At 37.3% G+C, this 17,070-nt stretch overlaps 1 protein-coding gene across 1 annotated transcript in view; it reads right to left on the bottom strand.

Moving 5' to 3' along the window:
• The window catches only part of NPLOC4 (NPL4 homolog, ubiquitin recognition factor), a 1,702,928-nt gene that overhangs the window by 940,393 nt on the left and 745,465 nt on the right, over window positions 1–17,070 (bottom strand). Inside the window, exon 8 of the mRNA XM_044085045.1 lies at window positions 11,887–12,066. Within this exon, the coding sequence (XP_043940980.1) occupies window positions 11,887–12,066 (180 nt within the window). The remainder of the gene's footprint in view (window positions 1–11,886; window positions 12,067–17,070) is intronic.

Below are 17,070 nucleotides of genomic sequence, written 5' to 3'. Positions count from 1 at the left end.
ATTTGTGGCCTCTCTAATCTGGCTTTTAGCAGCACCTTTGTCAGAAGAGGCAGTGGAGGAAAGGCATACACTGTTAGTGTTTTCCAACTGAATGAGAGGGTGGCCACTTTCCAAGCTAGAGTGTGGTATGCCCTTGTAAAAAACTTTCGCAGTTGGTAGTTTTGGAGGGAGGCAAACAGATCTATGTCTGGGCTCCCCCATGTTTGAGTTATCATAGTGAATACTTGTGGGTCTAGTTTCCACTCGTGAGGATCCATGATATTTCTGCTTAGTTTGTCTGCCAATGTATTTTTCTTTCCTGGCAGGAATTGTGTTTGTAGTTGAACTTGGTAGGTCAGTGCTGTGTTCCACAAGGTCATTGCTTGCCTGCATAGGGGGTAGGAATGTGTGCCCCCTTGTTTATGTACCACATCACTGTGGTGTTGTCCGTCTTTATTAGAAGTTGTCCTGGATGTAGGAGGTCCTTGAAAGCTGTTAGGGCATTTTGTACAGCTAGCATCTCTTTTTGATTGATGTGGAGATGCATTTGATCTGCAGACCATTTGCCCTGAATACACTGTCCTGCCATGTGTGCTCCCCAGCCATAATCCGATGCATCTGTTGTCATTGTTTGCCTGGCTGTGGGCAAGGTGAAAGGCTGACCCTTGTTGAGGCGACATGCCTGAGCCCACCATAGAAACTCCTGTTGAAGGCAGGGAATTAGTGGTATTATTGTTTTCAAGCTATGGCTGTGTTGAGTCCATACGCTTTTCAGGTACCATTGTAATTTCCTCATATGCAGTTTGGCATATGGTATTAGTAGTATGCAAGATGCCAAGAATCCCAAGGCCTGCAGATTTTTTCTTGCAGGGAGTTGGGTCTTTGTTGCCATCATTTTGAAGTATTGAGTCAGTTGTCCTTGCTTGTCTGGCGTGAGATAAGCCATCTGGGCCGTTGTATTTAAGCTGGCACCCAGGAATATTATGTCTTGTGAGGGCACTAGTTTTGACTTCTTTTCATTTACTGTGTACCCTAGGCAACTTAGGTTTTTTTACAAACGCCAGATGTTTTAAAAGAATGTCCTTGCTGTCAGCTTGAATAAGGTAGTCGTCCAAGTATGGATATATTTGGATTCCTCCGTCTGCAGTATGCAATTACTGGTGCCAGGCATTTTGTGAAGACCCTGGGCGCAGTAGATAAGCCAAAGGGCGGGTGCAGAGAATTGGTAATGAGTTGTACCTGCTATAAATCGGAGGCATCTTCTGCAATTTTGTCTGATAGGGACATGCAGGTATGCCTTCTTGAGGTCCGTTACTAGCCAAGCCTTCTTGCCCAGCATGGGAAGAAGTTGCTGTAGTGTGAGCATCTTGAATTTGGGTACTTCTAGGTATGTGTTTAGAGTTGAAAGGTCCAGAATGGGTCTCCATGCTTTGTCCTTTCGGGGAACCAGAAAGAGTCTTGAGTAAAATCCTTGCCTTGCTCCTGTGAAGGAACCTGTTGAATGGCTCATGTCCACGAGTGCTGTAATTTGTCTTTGAGCTTCAGCCCGTTGATTTGATGGCAGGTTTGGCATTCCTTTTATCCTTGGTAAAGTGTGAAAGTGGAACCTGTATCCTTGAGTTACAATATTTAGGAACCATTTGTCTTTTGTGATGATGTGCCAATTGTCTGCAAAAAGTGCAAGTTTTCCTCCCAAGGGAGCTGCCAAGAGTGATTTGCTTGGCGGTCTGAGGGGTAAGTCATTGTGACTGTCTTCTGATAGTTTGAGACCGGTCTTCTCCTCCTTTCTGGGTTGTGGCACCCCATTGTCGTGGCTTGTAAGAGCCTTGTGGCTGACCTCTGCCCACTGGGCGTCTGTATTTGCCCCTCTGAGGTCTGTCAGCAGTTGGAAAGGACCAGTTTTTGGTTGGCCAATTTCTGCTGAAACGAGGGGATTGGACCTGTAAAAAATCCTTGACCGTCTGCAAAGATTTTGCCTTATCCTCCATTTTCTTTAAAACCTCTTCTGCTTTCACACCAAATAAAACATCCTGCTGTAAGGGTGCATCCAATAACTTTGCTTTAACATGATCAGGTAAAGTTTGTTCTTTTAACCAAGCATGCCTAAAAATGACAGACCCTGTTACAGCTGCTCTGCAAGAAGCTTCCAATGAATCAAATCCACATTGCAAAGTATGTTTTCCCACTTGTTCTGCTGCATGCAACAAATCTTGCATTCCCTTGTAATCAGGCTGCTCTGTATGAGTGCTCATTCTTTGTTTTAATTGAGACATCAAATATTGTTGATATTTCAGCATGTGAAACTGGCAATTTAATTGCCAGAGTAGCTGAGGTATATACTTACTTTCCCCAGCTGTCTAGTGCTCTAGAATCCCTTTCAGACGGTACAGGATTTTTTAGCAATAGAGGCATTAACCCCTTTGGGACCCTGGGAAATGGTTTCTGGGTCAGCAACAGGGATTTTATATAGGAATTTATGTGAGTCAGGGACTCTGTAGTATCTGTCTGGTTTGGCTGGTGCAGGAGGTAATGAATCTGGGTTAAGGCTAGATTCTGAATAAACATCATCCACAATGTCTAACACAGGTGGAATAGCAAGGGGTCTGTGCTGGGGTAGTAAGAGGAACTCTTGGAGCCTTTTCTTAGAATCAGAGTAATCCTGGCCTTCCCAGTGGAAATGTTCCCTCATGGTATGTAAAGTTTCCCCAAAAGAGAAGTCTTCTGGGGGAGATGCTGAAGGAATAGACTCTTCAGCATCAGAGTCTTCATAAGGGGGAAAAGAGTACTCCTGCTCCTCAGAAGAATCAGAGGTAATGGAAACCTGGTCAGAGGAAGCGTAGTCCTCCTCCTGTCTAGGCCTTTTGTCAGGTGGGGGATGGGAACCCCTGATTAGGATAATTAAGTCTTCGGCCATCTTAAGCATCTGTTTCTTAGGCATGGGGCCTTGCACTGGAGACTGCTGTACAGGCTTCCTTACTTTTAATGGAGTTTTCAGTTTTGCAAAGGATTTAATAGTAAGTGTAGTCGGTCTGAAGACACCTTCAGCAACTGACGGCCTTTCAACTGCACCGGAATCCCCATCAGCCATGGAGTCATAAGGGCCTAAAGATAAAGGCTCTGGAGGCCCTGCAATCTCCGCTTGGGAGTCGGATGCAGGCTGGGGTTCTAAATCAGCAGTCGTCAGGGGCTGCGTAGGCACCTCAGTGAAAACCAGAGAACTGGCGACTGGCCTAGCAGAGGCCTCGGTGTCTGGTTTGGGACTCGGCTGCCTGTCCTTATCTTTGCGCTTTTTATGCATCCTGGTCGTCGGTTGCTCTGACGGCAGGGTATAATTATATTTTCTACCAAAATAATGTCGGGCGAAATCAAACCGACGTTTAATAGTTCGTTTGTTAAACCTAGCACAAAACCGACAACATGTGAAGTCGTGGTCTGGGCCTAGGCAAGGGATACAATAAGAATGAAAATCCTTATGAGGTATTTGCTTCCCACAAGAAATGCAGTTATTAACTTTTTCTGACATCGGACTGAGGCAAGAAAAGGTTCCCCAACGGGGTACTTAGCTTTATTGAAGACTTCGGTCTGAAATTCGATTTGAAAATCTCAGGAGTCGGCCAACCGGCACTTGCGAACTGCTTCTGCTTCGGGCACCGCACAGCAAGAAAGACTGGAGAAAATGGCATCGGCTGCCTCTTTTATACCCCTGTTGCACTGACATCAGGGAAGAAGCGACAGCAACCGACGCCGGACCAAGACATTGGAACTCGGGCCGACTGCGGGACTGCCTGATGGCAGATAACCCAAGTGTGATGACTGCAGCACTGTAACACGATGAACATATACAATGGAACAGCTTGAAGCAGAGAATTTTGACTTCGATGTTATGGAAGTGAGTAGTTTTTCTACCAGAAGACTTGATGAGCTAAGAGATCACACAAAGACTGATCCAGTTTTGCAAAAGCTCAATCACTAAATCAAAGAAGGGTGACAGGACAAGTATTTTGAACTTCTCTAGCAAAAGATACTGATAAAGTACTTTCTTCTTGTTCAGTATGCAGTAGTACTAAACTGCATTTGCAAAAACAGCCACTTCAGCTAGGTCATGTTCCTGAACTACCATGGTCAACAGTAGCTAATGACACATTCAAGTGATACAAATCGACATTACTTAGTATTGGAAGACTCTTATTCGAACTGGTTTGAGACTGATCTACCTAACCTAACTTCCACTACTATTATTACTAAGTTCAAACTTCATTTTTCAGTCCATGGAAGTCCACAAAAGTTCCTCTCTGACAATGGTACCCAATTTACCTGTCAGTTGTTTCAGAAATTTGCAAGAGAATAGGACTTTGTACATGTTACTAGTAATCCAGAATATCCACAGTCAAATGGACTAGCTAAACGTGCAGTACAGAGTGCAAAGTAATTACTTGAGAAGTCAAAGCGTGACAACACCGGTCTTTTTGAATTTACTTAATCTCAGAAACATACCCTGTGATGATATACTTGGCTCACCTTCTAAGAGACTTCTATCCAGGCAAACCAGAACAACCAGAACAACATTGCCTATCAGTTCTAGTTTGTTGAGGCCTAAAGCCAAAAACAAAGCAAAGTCCAATTATTTAGAAAGAATTCTTTCCAGAAGTCCAGCTATGACAAATCGAGCAGATTTCTTTGATCGTTGAAAGGAGGAGAGATGGTTAGGATACAAATGGTGAAAGGTTTTGACCGGATTGGTCAAGTAAAAAGTATATGTGCAGATCCGAGACCTTATTTTGTGAAATCTGAGGGTGTGGAGTACAGGAAAAATCACAGATGATATCTTCCTGTATCAGAACTGATACAGCAGCATGGTTCCTGTGACACAGACTGTAAATCTCAGAAATTCAGACAATATTCTTGTTGTAGAACATGTCTGGACTCCCACTACCATTTCTGATGGTGTTCCTGATGTCCCCAAGGTCGAACATTCAGCAGAGACAATCCCAGTTGCTAACTGCAATCCCAGTTTCTATGTCACACGATTTGGTCATATTTCCAGACCCAGCGTGAAACACACAGCAACCTGGACGTAGTTATATATATGTTTCGAATTCTGTATAATTGCATGTTGAAAATTATTTTGCATCAATTGCATGTCAATGTCGTCAATATTGCATGACTCATTTTTCAAAGAGGGAGGATGCAGAATAACATGTGTGTTGTACCTTTAAGAAGCATTTCTAAGACCTGAACGTGCATGTAACTAGCAAGCATGTGCTAGCTTCAGTGTCATTTTGTGAGTACAGCCAGTGTTTGAACATCTATGGATGACAGAGCTAGTTTTTATACACATTAGTTATTTAGCTTAATTTCTAATGTGTTTGTATATAATAAAGCTGCTTAAATAGAACCCACAATATTCGTCTACTTCATCCTGACTAGACGAGCAACACCTTCTGACTAACCAAGGAAATGCTACTTACTCTCTTCCACAAAGGAACCCGTTACAATGTCAAACATCAATCTAGGAAAAGTACAGTTGTGTACACTTACCATAAATGTGGAAGTTCGAATGTATTCACTGTTGCAGTCATTACATATGGGTTATCTGCTTGCAGGTAGCCCTCAGTCGGTTTGATTAACAAAGTCTTGGGTCCTGCATCGGTTGCTGTCCCTTCTTCCATGACGTCAGGTCGTCAGGGGTATAAAACATGCAGCAGACGCCATTACATCAGTTTTTCTTGCCCCAGATGTCAGGTGCCCCCCTAATGAGAAGCAATTAAATATAAAAGTAGAAAAATATACCTCCAAAAAAAAAAAAAAAAAAAAAAAAAAAAAAAGTAAATACACCAAAAAGGCTTTTAAGCATAGTAATGGAAAGTAGAGGTATAGCCAAAAGAAGTTAGGGGGCTGGAGGGAGGGTAACCAGGACTGCAACAGTGAATACACTCGAACATCTACATTTATGGTAAGTGTAAACAACTGTATTATGTTCTTCATGTTTCACTGTTGCAGTCATTACATTTGGGTAGATTCCGAAAGCTATGGTTGGGAAGAGGAATTTAGATAGCATTAGGACCATCTATAAGGCCCTGCAAGACTGCAGTGGTAAAGCCAGCTCTGGATTTAGAGAAAATTAGCAAATGATAATGCTTGGTGAAAGTATGTGCAGAACTCCAGGAAGCAGCTTCTAGGATGTCCCTGGTAGGGACGCCTCTGAGAAAGGCTGTAGAGGTAGACGCAGCCCTGGTGGAGTGAGGTCTGATCCCCTGGGGGGATAGGTTTTCCATGGTGCTTATAGCAGAAATGAATGCAATGGCTTATCCATTTAGAAATGGTTTGCTTTGAAATAGCCTTCTCCTCTGCAACAAATGCCACTAGCAGTTGTTCAGATTTCCTTTGAGATTTAGTCCTGTCCAAGTAAAATCTAAGTTGTCTGTGCACATCTAAGGGATGCAGTATCCGTTCCCCTTTATTCTGTGGATTGGGAAAGAAGGTTGGCAAATGAATGGACTGATTAAGAGCCACACTGGATACTACCTTGGGCATGAAGGATGGATTGGTTCTGAGGGACACCCTGTCCGTATGAAAGATGATGAAAGGCGCCACTGTAATAAGGGCCTATAATTCAGATACCCTTCTAGCTGAAGTAATTGCTAAAAGGAAAGCTGTTTTCCAAGAAAGAAATTTTAAGTCTGCAGTAGCAGCTGGCTCGAAAGGAGATAGAGTGAGTTTCTCCAAGACAAAGTTAAGGTCCCAGGCTGGGGTTGGAGCTCTCCTGGGTGGTCTCAAATTTTGGCCCCCTGAGGAACTGCTTGAGCAGTGGATGACAGAAGAGGGGAGGTTCTGTGTTACAATGAGCTGAAATGGTTGAGGCGTGGATTTTAATGAAGGAAAAAGACAGGCCCTTGTGAAGCATCTCAGTTAAGTATTGTAAAAACTGAGGTAAATTGGGTGCTGCTGTGCTCATCTCTTGAGACTGGTTCCAGGCACTGAATCTTTTCCATTTTTCAGCATAAGATTTTCTAGTACTAGGCCTCCTTGCCTCCAAAATGATATCCATCACAGGTTTGCTGAGGGATGGTAAAGGAGAGATTAAGTAATTAGCCAGGCTGCAAGGTTCAGTGTTAGAAGCAGAGGGTGCAGAATCTGGTTCTCCTGCTGAGACAGGGAAGGAGTCTGAGGCAAATGCCATGGAGATAACCGTGACACATTGTGCAGGAGGGGGTACCAGTGTTGGTGCGACCAGTCTGGAACAATCAAAATCATCCTTGGTTTGTCTTGTTTGATTTTTAGTAGTACTTTGGAAAGCAGAGGCAGAGGGGGGGGGGGGGGAGGCACAGACGGATAGGTTTTTCCAGCTGAAGGACAGAGCATCCACTTTCCAGGCTTGTTTGTGGAGAGTCCTTGTGCAAAATCTGTCCAATTGGTAGTTCTGGGGAGAGGCAAACGGGTCTATATCTGGGCTCCCCCATTTGCTTGTCAACATGTTGTAAGTCCTTGGTTCCAGTTTCCACTCGTGTGGGTCCATGAGGTTTCTGTTTAGTCCATCTGCCAGTGTATTTAATTTTCCTGGCAGGAATTGGCTTGTAGGTGCACTTGGTAGCTCAAGACTGTGCTCCACAATGCTAGTCTGCAGAGGGGGTAAGAATGTGTATCCCACTGCTTGTTTATGTACCACATAACAGTGGTGTTGTCCGTCTTTACCATTAGTTGTCCTGGAAGAATGTGGTCCTTGAAGGCTGTCAGAGCATTCTGTACAGCTAGCATTTCTTTTTGATTGATATGCAGGTGCATTTGACTTGGGTTCCATTTGCCCTGAATGCACTTCCCTGCCAGGTGAGCCCCCCATGCGTAGTCTGATGCGTCTGTTAGGGTTTGTGTGGCAGGGGCTGGTGTGAAAGGTAGTCCTTTGTTTTGGTGGCAGGCCTCTGCCCACCAAAGGAACTCTAGGCGTAGGCAAGGTATGATAGGAATCATTGTTTCTAGGTCCTGAGAATGTTGACACCATAGGCTTTTTAGATACCACTGTAGTTTCCTCATATGCAGTCTTGCATATGGAATTAGAAGAATGCAGGAGGCCATGAACCCCAAGGTTTGCAGTATTTGTCTTGCAGACAGCAGGGTTTTTGTGGCCACTTGTTAGAAGTAGGTTGTCAAATGAATTGGTTTCTCTGGCATGAGGTAAGCCATCTGGGAAGATGTATTCAAGCTTGCTTCCAGAAATATAATTTATTGACAGGGTACCGGGTGCGATTTCTTTTTGTTTATGGTGTACCCCAGACAAGTTAGAACCCTATGTACAAAGGCCAGATGATTCAAAAGCATGCCCTGGCTTTCTGCCTGAGTAAGGCATTTTGTGAATACCCTGGGCGCAGTAGATAAGCCAAAGGGCAGTGCAGAGAAATTATAGTGCATGTAGCCTGCTCTGAAGCGCAGGTATCTTCTGCAAGATTCCCTGATTGGGATGTGCAGGTATGCTTCTTTTAAATCTAGCGTTGCCAACCAGGCATCTTTGCCTAGCATACGAAGTAATTGGTGAAGAGTCAGCATCTGGAATTTTGGAATCTCCAAAAAGGTGTTTAGAGTAGACAGGTCCAGGATAGGACGCCATGAATTGTCTTTTCTGGGTACCAGGAAAAGTCTTGAGTAGAAACCTTGTCCCCTTTTCCTCTTCTGGTATCAGTTGAATAGCCCCCATGCTTAAGAGAGAAAGTACTTGTTTTTGGACCTCTGCCCACTGATTTAGGGGTAGGTCCGGCCACCTGCATGGTGTTGGCAACGTGTGGAAGTATAATCTGTATCCCTGGGACACTATGTCTAAAGTGTCTAACCCCTAAACAAATGCCAAAAGTGCACTCATCCTGAGGGGTGACTATGTCTGTATCTTTGGCTCTTCTTTAGGTCTGACTGCTTTATCTGGCATTCCTGACTTTCTGTGGGTACTGTATACTCAAATTATCAAAAACCTAATAACTGAACCATACCTACACTGTTGCACACCTCAACCTAATAACCACTCTACACAACTTGTCAGCTAGACGCGCACTATTTCAAAAAAAAGAACTACTAAACCATGCAAAAAAATAAATGCAGGTCTGACAAGGAGGAGGAGAGGTCAACTACACAATTAAATACTTCAAAAACAAAAAGAATAAGAGAACTCTCTGACCAGAAAAGCTGTATAAATGAAAATTTTCCAACAATCTTTGAAGACAGCAAAATACTGCATATAGGTTTAAATCAAAGCAACAGATAAAGCTAAAGTCAAGCCCAGGTCCATTTCTTGGCCTGAGTGTAAATATGCAAACATCATCTAATACTCAGAAAGGTATAATGAATTACATCAGTATTGTGAGGGTCTAGACTTTGGGGAAGCTATTAAAAGTGTCAAGCAACTAGTCTGCTCCCTATAGTGCTATGTGTTGAAGTGGACGGACTACATTTTGTGAAAGGCTGTAATGCTTCTGGCCAAGTCCCAGATCAAACAACACACCCTGAATGCAGGGAAAAAGTACTGAACACAATTGTTTCAGAAAATGAGAAAAAATGAACACCTGTCACTCAGGTAACAAAAGATGCACACCATCTGTCGGTTAATTGTAGTACCGGCCTGCAGTGGGGACACTACTGCTAGGGAAAAATACAGTTGTTTAAGAACTTGATCACAACAGTAGATATCCTATTGATCACTGTTGCTGTATTCCAAACAGATATTTTTTTCACCACTGATGTCCAACTGTGGTACCAAAGCTCAACCTTCCCTGGATCATATGTCTGACATATGACTTCAACCTGCAAGTGTAGGTGTACACAGGCAGGCATATCAGCATAAATCTTCAGAGTATTTCTATGTCAGCAGCATGAAGATCTCTAAGAAAGACTGGTCAGTTAAGAGCAGCTTGGCAAGGTGTGACAGGAGCCCTCAGTCCTTTATGACAGTGCAGTGACAGAGCAAAAGATGGAGAGAAATGGTATTCAAAAGGGGAAAGGAGGGTTAGAAGGAATACTGCAACAATGATCAGTACATCTGCTGCCATGGTAAGTTCTTACACAGCTGTACCATGTCCTGACTGCCATCACTGCTGCAGTATTCCAAACAGATGGGTGATTCCCAGAGCTCAAGGGAACAAAAGGAAAGATGTTTAGAGGAAAGAAGACCTGTCCAAGAGTCCAGAGAGGATTGAATGGGAAAAGACCGCTCTGGATCTTGAAGAGGCATCAATTCTGTAGTATTTAGTGAAAGTATGTACAGAAGACCAGGTGCCAGTTTCCAGGACTGCCTTTACATCAACCCTTTTGTAGAAGGCCTCAAAAATGCCACTGCCCTACTAGAGTGAGGTCTAGGGCTGGTGGGCAAGGATTTGCTATGGTGTGAGTAATAAAAGGAGATGGACTTGCAATGGTTTGTTTAAAAACTGGCTGGCCCAGTTTGGAGTCCATGAATGAGGCAGTTATAGTCTGACTTACGAACAGATTTAGTTTTAACCAAACACAGTCTCACCTGTCTGTGTGCATTAAGGAGCCTTTCCCTCTTGTTCTGTGGGCTGGGAAAGAAAGTAGAGAGGTTGATGGTCTGGCTGAGGGACATCTCATTCACCACTTTAGGCATGAAGGTGGGGTTAACCCTCAGGAACACCCTGTCATTGTGAAAAATAGGAAAGGACAGCGATTGACTGTCAGGCTTAGGCCTCATGAGTTTTTCTTGCGAGATGTAGGAATGTTGGTAGAAACAGAATTTGTCATCTTGGAGTGGGCCAAACTCTTCAAATGTTTGGTCTCTGAGAAGGTGGTGAGTGAAGATAATTAGGATCGTAAAGTTTTGGGCACAAAAGATTGGCAAATGAAGCAGGCCTTGTAATCATGTTCTATGCCAAGGCAGAAGAGGCACTGACAGGGACAACTTTGTAAGGAATTTGCCTACTGCACTCACAGTTTACTTCTCCTAGCGGACATCTAACAAAGATACAGAAAAACAATTTATACATATAAAGGAAGGTTCCCCAATGGAGCACTTATCGTTTTTTTAGTACCTACAGCACCAACAACCATGCAAAGATCAGGCCAATGGCTGCAAGACCTACATTCGGGATGGAGGTAAAATAGTCTGAAGATTTATGTTCATATGTCCACCTATCCGCCCCTACGCTGGTGCGCCGAGGTCATTCACCAGACGTACAATCCAGGGAAGGTTAGGCTTGGGTACCACAGCTGGACATCAGCAGTGAAAACCCATCTGTTTGGAATACTACAATAGTACTCTCAGCCAGGATATATGGTTGGCAACCACAGTGCTTCAGAAATGACTAAACCCTTATGATATCTGCTGCCCTAATGGCTCTTCTGAAATCAGATCACAGTTGGCTTTTACAGATAACTTTAACAGGTATAAAAAAAACACACTTTCTGAGATGCTGTATCACAGGTTACAATAAAATTAAATTAATCCATAGAGGTCTCACAGCTTCTGAAATCTGTGATTTTACATGCACACAATATACAAACCACAATGGCTGGATAGGAAGCAAAAAATATCAACAATTTCTACTTGTATTTAATGGTGATGAAAAAAACAACTCAGCCAATCCACTAGGGCATTTCACTCAAAGAAGAAATTATGTACTCACCATAACATTCCATCTATGTTGTCGCTCTTCATTTACCCTTGACGTATGGGACTCTGTTCTAACCCTCGGAATTATAACCTCTAATTGCAATAGGCTGTCTTCCTTTATAACTGCAAACTTGATCCGAGGTAATCTAGAGAGGGGCATTCTGGGTAGGGATTTGCTCAAGAGTTTTTTGTTCTCACGGTCTGATAGAACAGCTGAGGGTTAGAACAGCATCCCATACATCAAGGACAAATGAAGATTAACACATCAGATGATAAAAAAAAAAAAAAAAAAAAAAAAGAAAACAAACCTGTGGAGGCTCATAGATAGCAGCAACTTCAGCCCTCAGGCCCAGTGGAATATCTTTATGTTCTGTATATCGTCCATATAGGAAACCAATCCGCTGGTTTCCAGTCTTCCGCCAGAAATCAAGGAAACGGTCTGCTATGTTGTGGTTTTCAAACATGATATTATCAACATGTCTGTATTTCTAAAAAAAGACAAATCATTTATCTATAGCATCCACATTAGGAGAACCATTCCAACATCAGCATTAAAAAAAAAAAAAAAAAACTCCTTTGATACCTCTGTATTTTAGAAAAATCCTAGCTGCCAGGGGGTTCCATTTGGTGCAGGCAAACCTGCTACTGCAGCCACACCTGTTCTCTACCTCTACAAAGTTATCACACCACACAATGGGGGCTCACAGAGCACAGATCTCCTAATTATCAATAACAATTCTCTCTGCAATCATCCATAATGAAGGCAAAACTTCTTTAAATCAATGCGAGTTATAATAGCAAGGCACAGTACTGGAGTAAACAACTGCTTGGTAAGATATGCCAAACGCATCATACATTTTTACTAAGTGGCTGTTCTTTGCTGCACTGTGCAGTAAGCAAAGACAGAGCCAATTCTTTTTGCAAGTCACCTCTCAGTACCACAATCCAGATATATGAACTGCTCTAATGACAGGCTAAAACCCGATGCACTGAATGGATTCATACAACTGCACATTACGTTTAATAATATCTTGTTCCATTAGAAATCAAAATCCTAGTCCGTATGCCATGAGGTGCAAAGCACAGAACAAGGTAAATTACTAGATCCTGTAGAAGAGTGAACAATAACTTTCATGGCTAAAAAAGGTTAAGTGAACTGTCTCTTTACTTTACGATTATGCTTCGAATCCAAGGAATGGTTAGAACATCAGAAAATATTTTCCAACCCATCAATCACTGCTTCTGCAGTGTTAGGGAACCTCAGCATTCTCTCAAGATGAAAACAGCAGTTTTGGAATTCCCCACTTGTTTGTCTTTTTAACTGATAAGAACAGGTACTACACTTGATCTTAGCCAAAAAACATGTATGGCCTGAGATGACTAACGATATACTAGGCTGCCCTTCCCAGTGTCTACTGACACGTCACTTTTTCCTGGAAAGCTAAGTGTTATGAAGTGCTTGTGAAAACATTAAAGCATTTAGCTGCACAGCTAACTTTTCAAGCTAATGCCCTTTTTCCACTTCACATTTATTTACATACTAAGTTTGATAATGTAAGGCAAATGCTTTCATTGTGCCATCTTTAAAAAAAAATCAAACATATTCTCAGTTGCTACTTACTTTAGCTTATTCAGGTAGGTAAAATTTTAAATTTTTAAAATTTTCTTTTCCCAAACTTTTAAAAAAAAATTTTTGGTCTTAAAACCCCCTCCCTTTTTAAATTTGAAATTTATTTTTTTTTTAAAAGGAAAATTCCCAACAAGTAAAAAATGGGGAAGGGGTTTTAAAATGTTTGGGTTTATTTTTTTGCTATTTGGTGTGGGGTTTTAAATCTTTTTTGGGTATTTTAATTTTCATTTCCCTTTTTTAAAAAGGGTTTTTCTGTCTTGGAAAAAGGGAAAACCCCAAAATTTTGAATTAATTAACCACACAATTTGAAAATAAAAAGGGGATCCATATTTAATCAATTTTTTCATTTAAAATTAATTAATTATTAAAATATTATTGTAAAACACAATAATAAAAAAATAAACAAATATAAAAATTAAGGGATTTTATCATAAATTTATAAAAATTTAAACTTTATGCATTTTTTAAATTTATCAAATTTTAAATTTAAAATTTTTTAAATTTAAAATAAAATTTTAAGTGATTAACAACCTTTAAAAGAAAAAAATTTTAACCAAAAAAGTCCCTAAAAAAAACTTTTTTATTTTTATTTTTATGGGTTTTTCTTCTAAAATTTTAATATAAAAATTTTTTAAAAATCTAGGAAAAATTAATAAAATAAAAAATAAAGAAAATAAATTAAAATCCTTAGTTAATTTTTAAAAATTTTGGTTTATATGCGGGTTTAATTTTAAAAATTTAAAATTAAAAAATATTGTTGGGTTTGTTTTAAAAAAAACTTTGGGTTGTTTTGGGTTGTTTTGTGTATGATTGTTTTTTTTTTGTGTTTTAGTTTATTTTATTTTCTCCTTTTCTTTTATATTTAAAATTTTAAATTTTAAATTTTTTTGTGTTTAAATGCACAAAAATATTATAAGGATAATATATATATATGTGAAATGTTATATATATATTTAAAATATATAATATATTTATCTATAATATAATATATATAAAATTAATATATATATGCATATATTAAAATTATATATATATTATATATACATACTTTATTTTAATAAAATATATAATAATTTTTAATATCCCATATATATATATATATAAAAATATAAAATAAAATTTTAATAAAAATAAAATTTTGTGACTTTTTGTGTGTATGCTTGTTTTTTTTGTTAATACTTTAATATATAAATAATGCATGCGCTATAAAATTAATTTGGGATAATGTTTTGTGTTGTGTTTTAATTTTGAATTGTGATATGAAATGTTTTGTTAAAATTTTAATCATAGTATTATATAATGTGTATGTTTTTGTGAAATGCTTTATTATATGAAACCCAATATATATAATGATTTTTGGTAATTATGTATAATAATATGAAAATGTATAATAAAAATTATTGTTTATAAAAAAAATAATTGTATATTTTAATTATATTATATTTTTCATACATTTTTTATATATATAAAAATTTATAAAATACATATATATATTATTTATATTTAATATATATATATATATTTTAATATAATATATTATTTTTTTAAAATTTTCATTAAATATGTTTTTTTATGTTTTTTTTTTAATATTTTTTTATTATACATATATATATATATATCACATGTTGTTTTTATTAAAATATGTTATATGTATATTTTTAAATATTAAAATATATATTTGTTTAATGTTTTGTTGTTTGTTTAATAAAATTTTTTTTTTGGTTTTTTTTTTGTGTTGTTGATGATTTTTTTTTAATATATATGGTTGTGTGTTTCTTTAATATATGTTTTATGTGATTTTTTCATTGATGTTGTGTTAAATTATGAAATATATATATTGTATTTGTATTTTAAAAACAGGGCATTATTTTAATATTAATAATATTATTAATAAAAAATTATTATATATATTTTAAAAATTATTTATAAAAAATATATATGTTATATTTTAAAATTTATTTTTGTTATATATTTTTTTTTTTTTTTTTTTAAAATTTTCATATTTATTTTTTTATTTATTTTCACAAAATGGTGTGTGTATATATGTTTATATATATTTATTTTTTTTATTTATATATAATTTAATATATATATATATTGAAAAAAAAAATATATATATATATATACACATGTTATATTTTTAACATATATATATATATATATTATTAAAAAATATATATAAAATATTATATAAAATATATGTGTTTTATGTATATAAAAATTTTATATATATATATTATAAAAAATTTTAAAATATATGTGATTATATATATTATATATATACATTATATAAAAATATATATATATATATATATATATAAAAAATATATATATTATATATAAAATAAAATTTTTATATGTGATTGTTTCTTTTTTGTTTCCCTTTTTGTTTTTTTTTCTATTTTATATTTTTTTTTCCCCTTTTTTTTTTTTTTTTAATAATTTTTTTATATATATTCTTTCCCCTTTTTGTCGTATATTTTTGGGGTATTTTATTTTGGGGGCATATGTTTTTGGGGGGCGTAAAAATATGTTTTGAAATATGTTTTGTATGTTGTATATACTTTTATATATGTGTTGTTTTGTTGGGGTAGGGTTTTTACATAATATGCATATGTATATAGGGGTTTTGTGGTGTGTGTGTGCGTGTTTTTTGTGTGGATATATATATATTGGGGTAAAATTTGTGTGTGGTGTGTGTGCAATATGGGGTTTTGTGTGCGTGGTATTTTGGTGTGTTTTGTGTGTGTGTCCCTGTGTGGTGTGTGTGGGGTTTTGTGGTTGTATTGTTGGTGCAATTGTTTTAAATTCATGTGTGTGGGGGGCACTTTTGCTAATTTTGGGGGTTATGTGTGTGTTGGTGGGGTGTTGTGCTAATCTTTATGTGGGGGGTGTTATATTTTTTGTGTGTGTGTTATTTATCTATGTGCTTGTGTGATATTTTTATTACATTTTCCATTTAAAATATATATGTGGGGTTTTAATATGTTAAACCTTAATTTATTTTTGCGTAATTAATTTGTTATTATATAATAAAGTGTGGTTGTGTGTGTGGCATGTTGTTGGTTTTTGGGGAAATGTGTTTGTTTGTGTATTATGTGTGTGTGTGTTTGTGGGGATATATGATGTTGTTTTTGTGTGTGTGTGCATATTGTTCACATTTTTTTTATATTTTTTTCAAAAATTGTGTGTGTGTTTTTGAAAACACTTTTTAAAAAAACATTTGTGTGTTTTTATATTAATTTTTTTGTTTTTTATATTAATGTTGTTTTAATTTATTTTAAATTTTTTGTGTGATGAAATTAATAATTATTGTTTTAAAATTGTATATTTTAAAAATTATGTTATATTATTAATATTATATTATTATATAATATATATATATATATATTATTTATTATATAAAATGTTTTTTATGTTTTTTTGTCCCATTTTGGGGTTTTTTTTTTTGTGTATATATAATTTTTTGGTATGTATAATAATTTTGTGTGTTTTTGTGTGTTTGTGGTTGTGTGCGTGGTTGGTGTGTGTGTGTCATGTGTGGTGTGTGGTGTGTGTGTGGTGTGGTTGGCGTGTGTGTGTATGTGAAATTTTTTGTGGAAATGTGTGGTGGTGTGTGTGTGTGTGTGTGTGTGGTGTTGTGTGTGGTGTGTGCATGTTGTGTATGTGTGTTTTGTGTGTATGTTATGGTTGTGTGTGGGGTATGTGTGTGTGTATGGTGTTTTTTAATTGTGTAATTTTGTTTGTGGGGTTTTTATTTAATTTTGTGTTTTTGTGTGTGGTATTTGTTTATTTTTAATTTTTTTTTTTTTTGTGTGTGTATATTTATTTTTTTTTTTTTGGTGTGTATATTTTATTTATA

Source organism: Protopterus annectens, chromosome 10.part0 (assembly GCF_019279795.1).
Source record: "Protopterus annectens isolate FY-2018-M chromosome 10.part0, PAN1.0, whole genome shotgun sequence".
In the NCBI taxonomy this organism is placed as follows: Eukaryota; Metazoa; Chordata; order Ceratodontiformes; family Protopteridae; genus Protopterus; species Protopterus annectens.
This window is presented reverse-complemented; position numbering and strand designations above follow the sequence as displayed.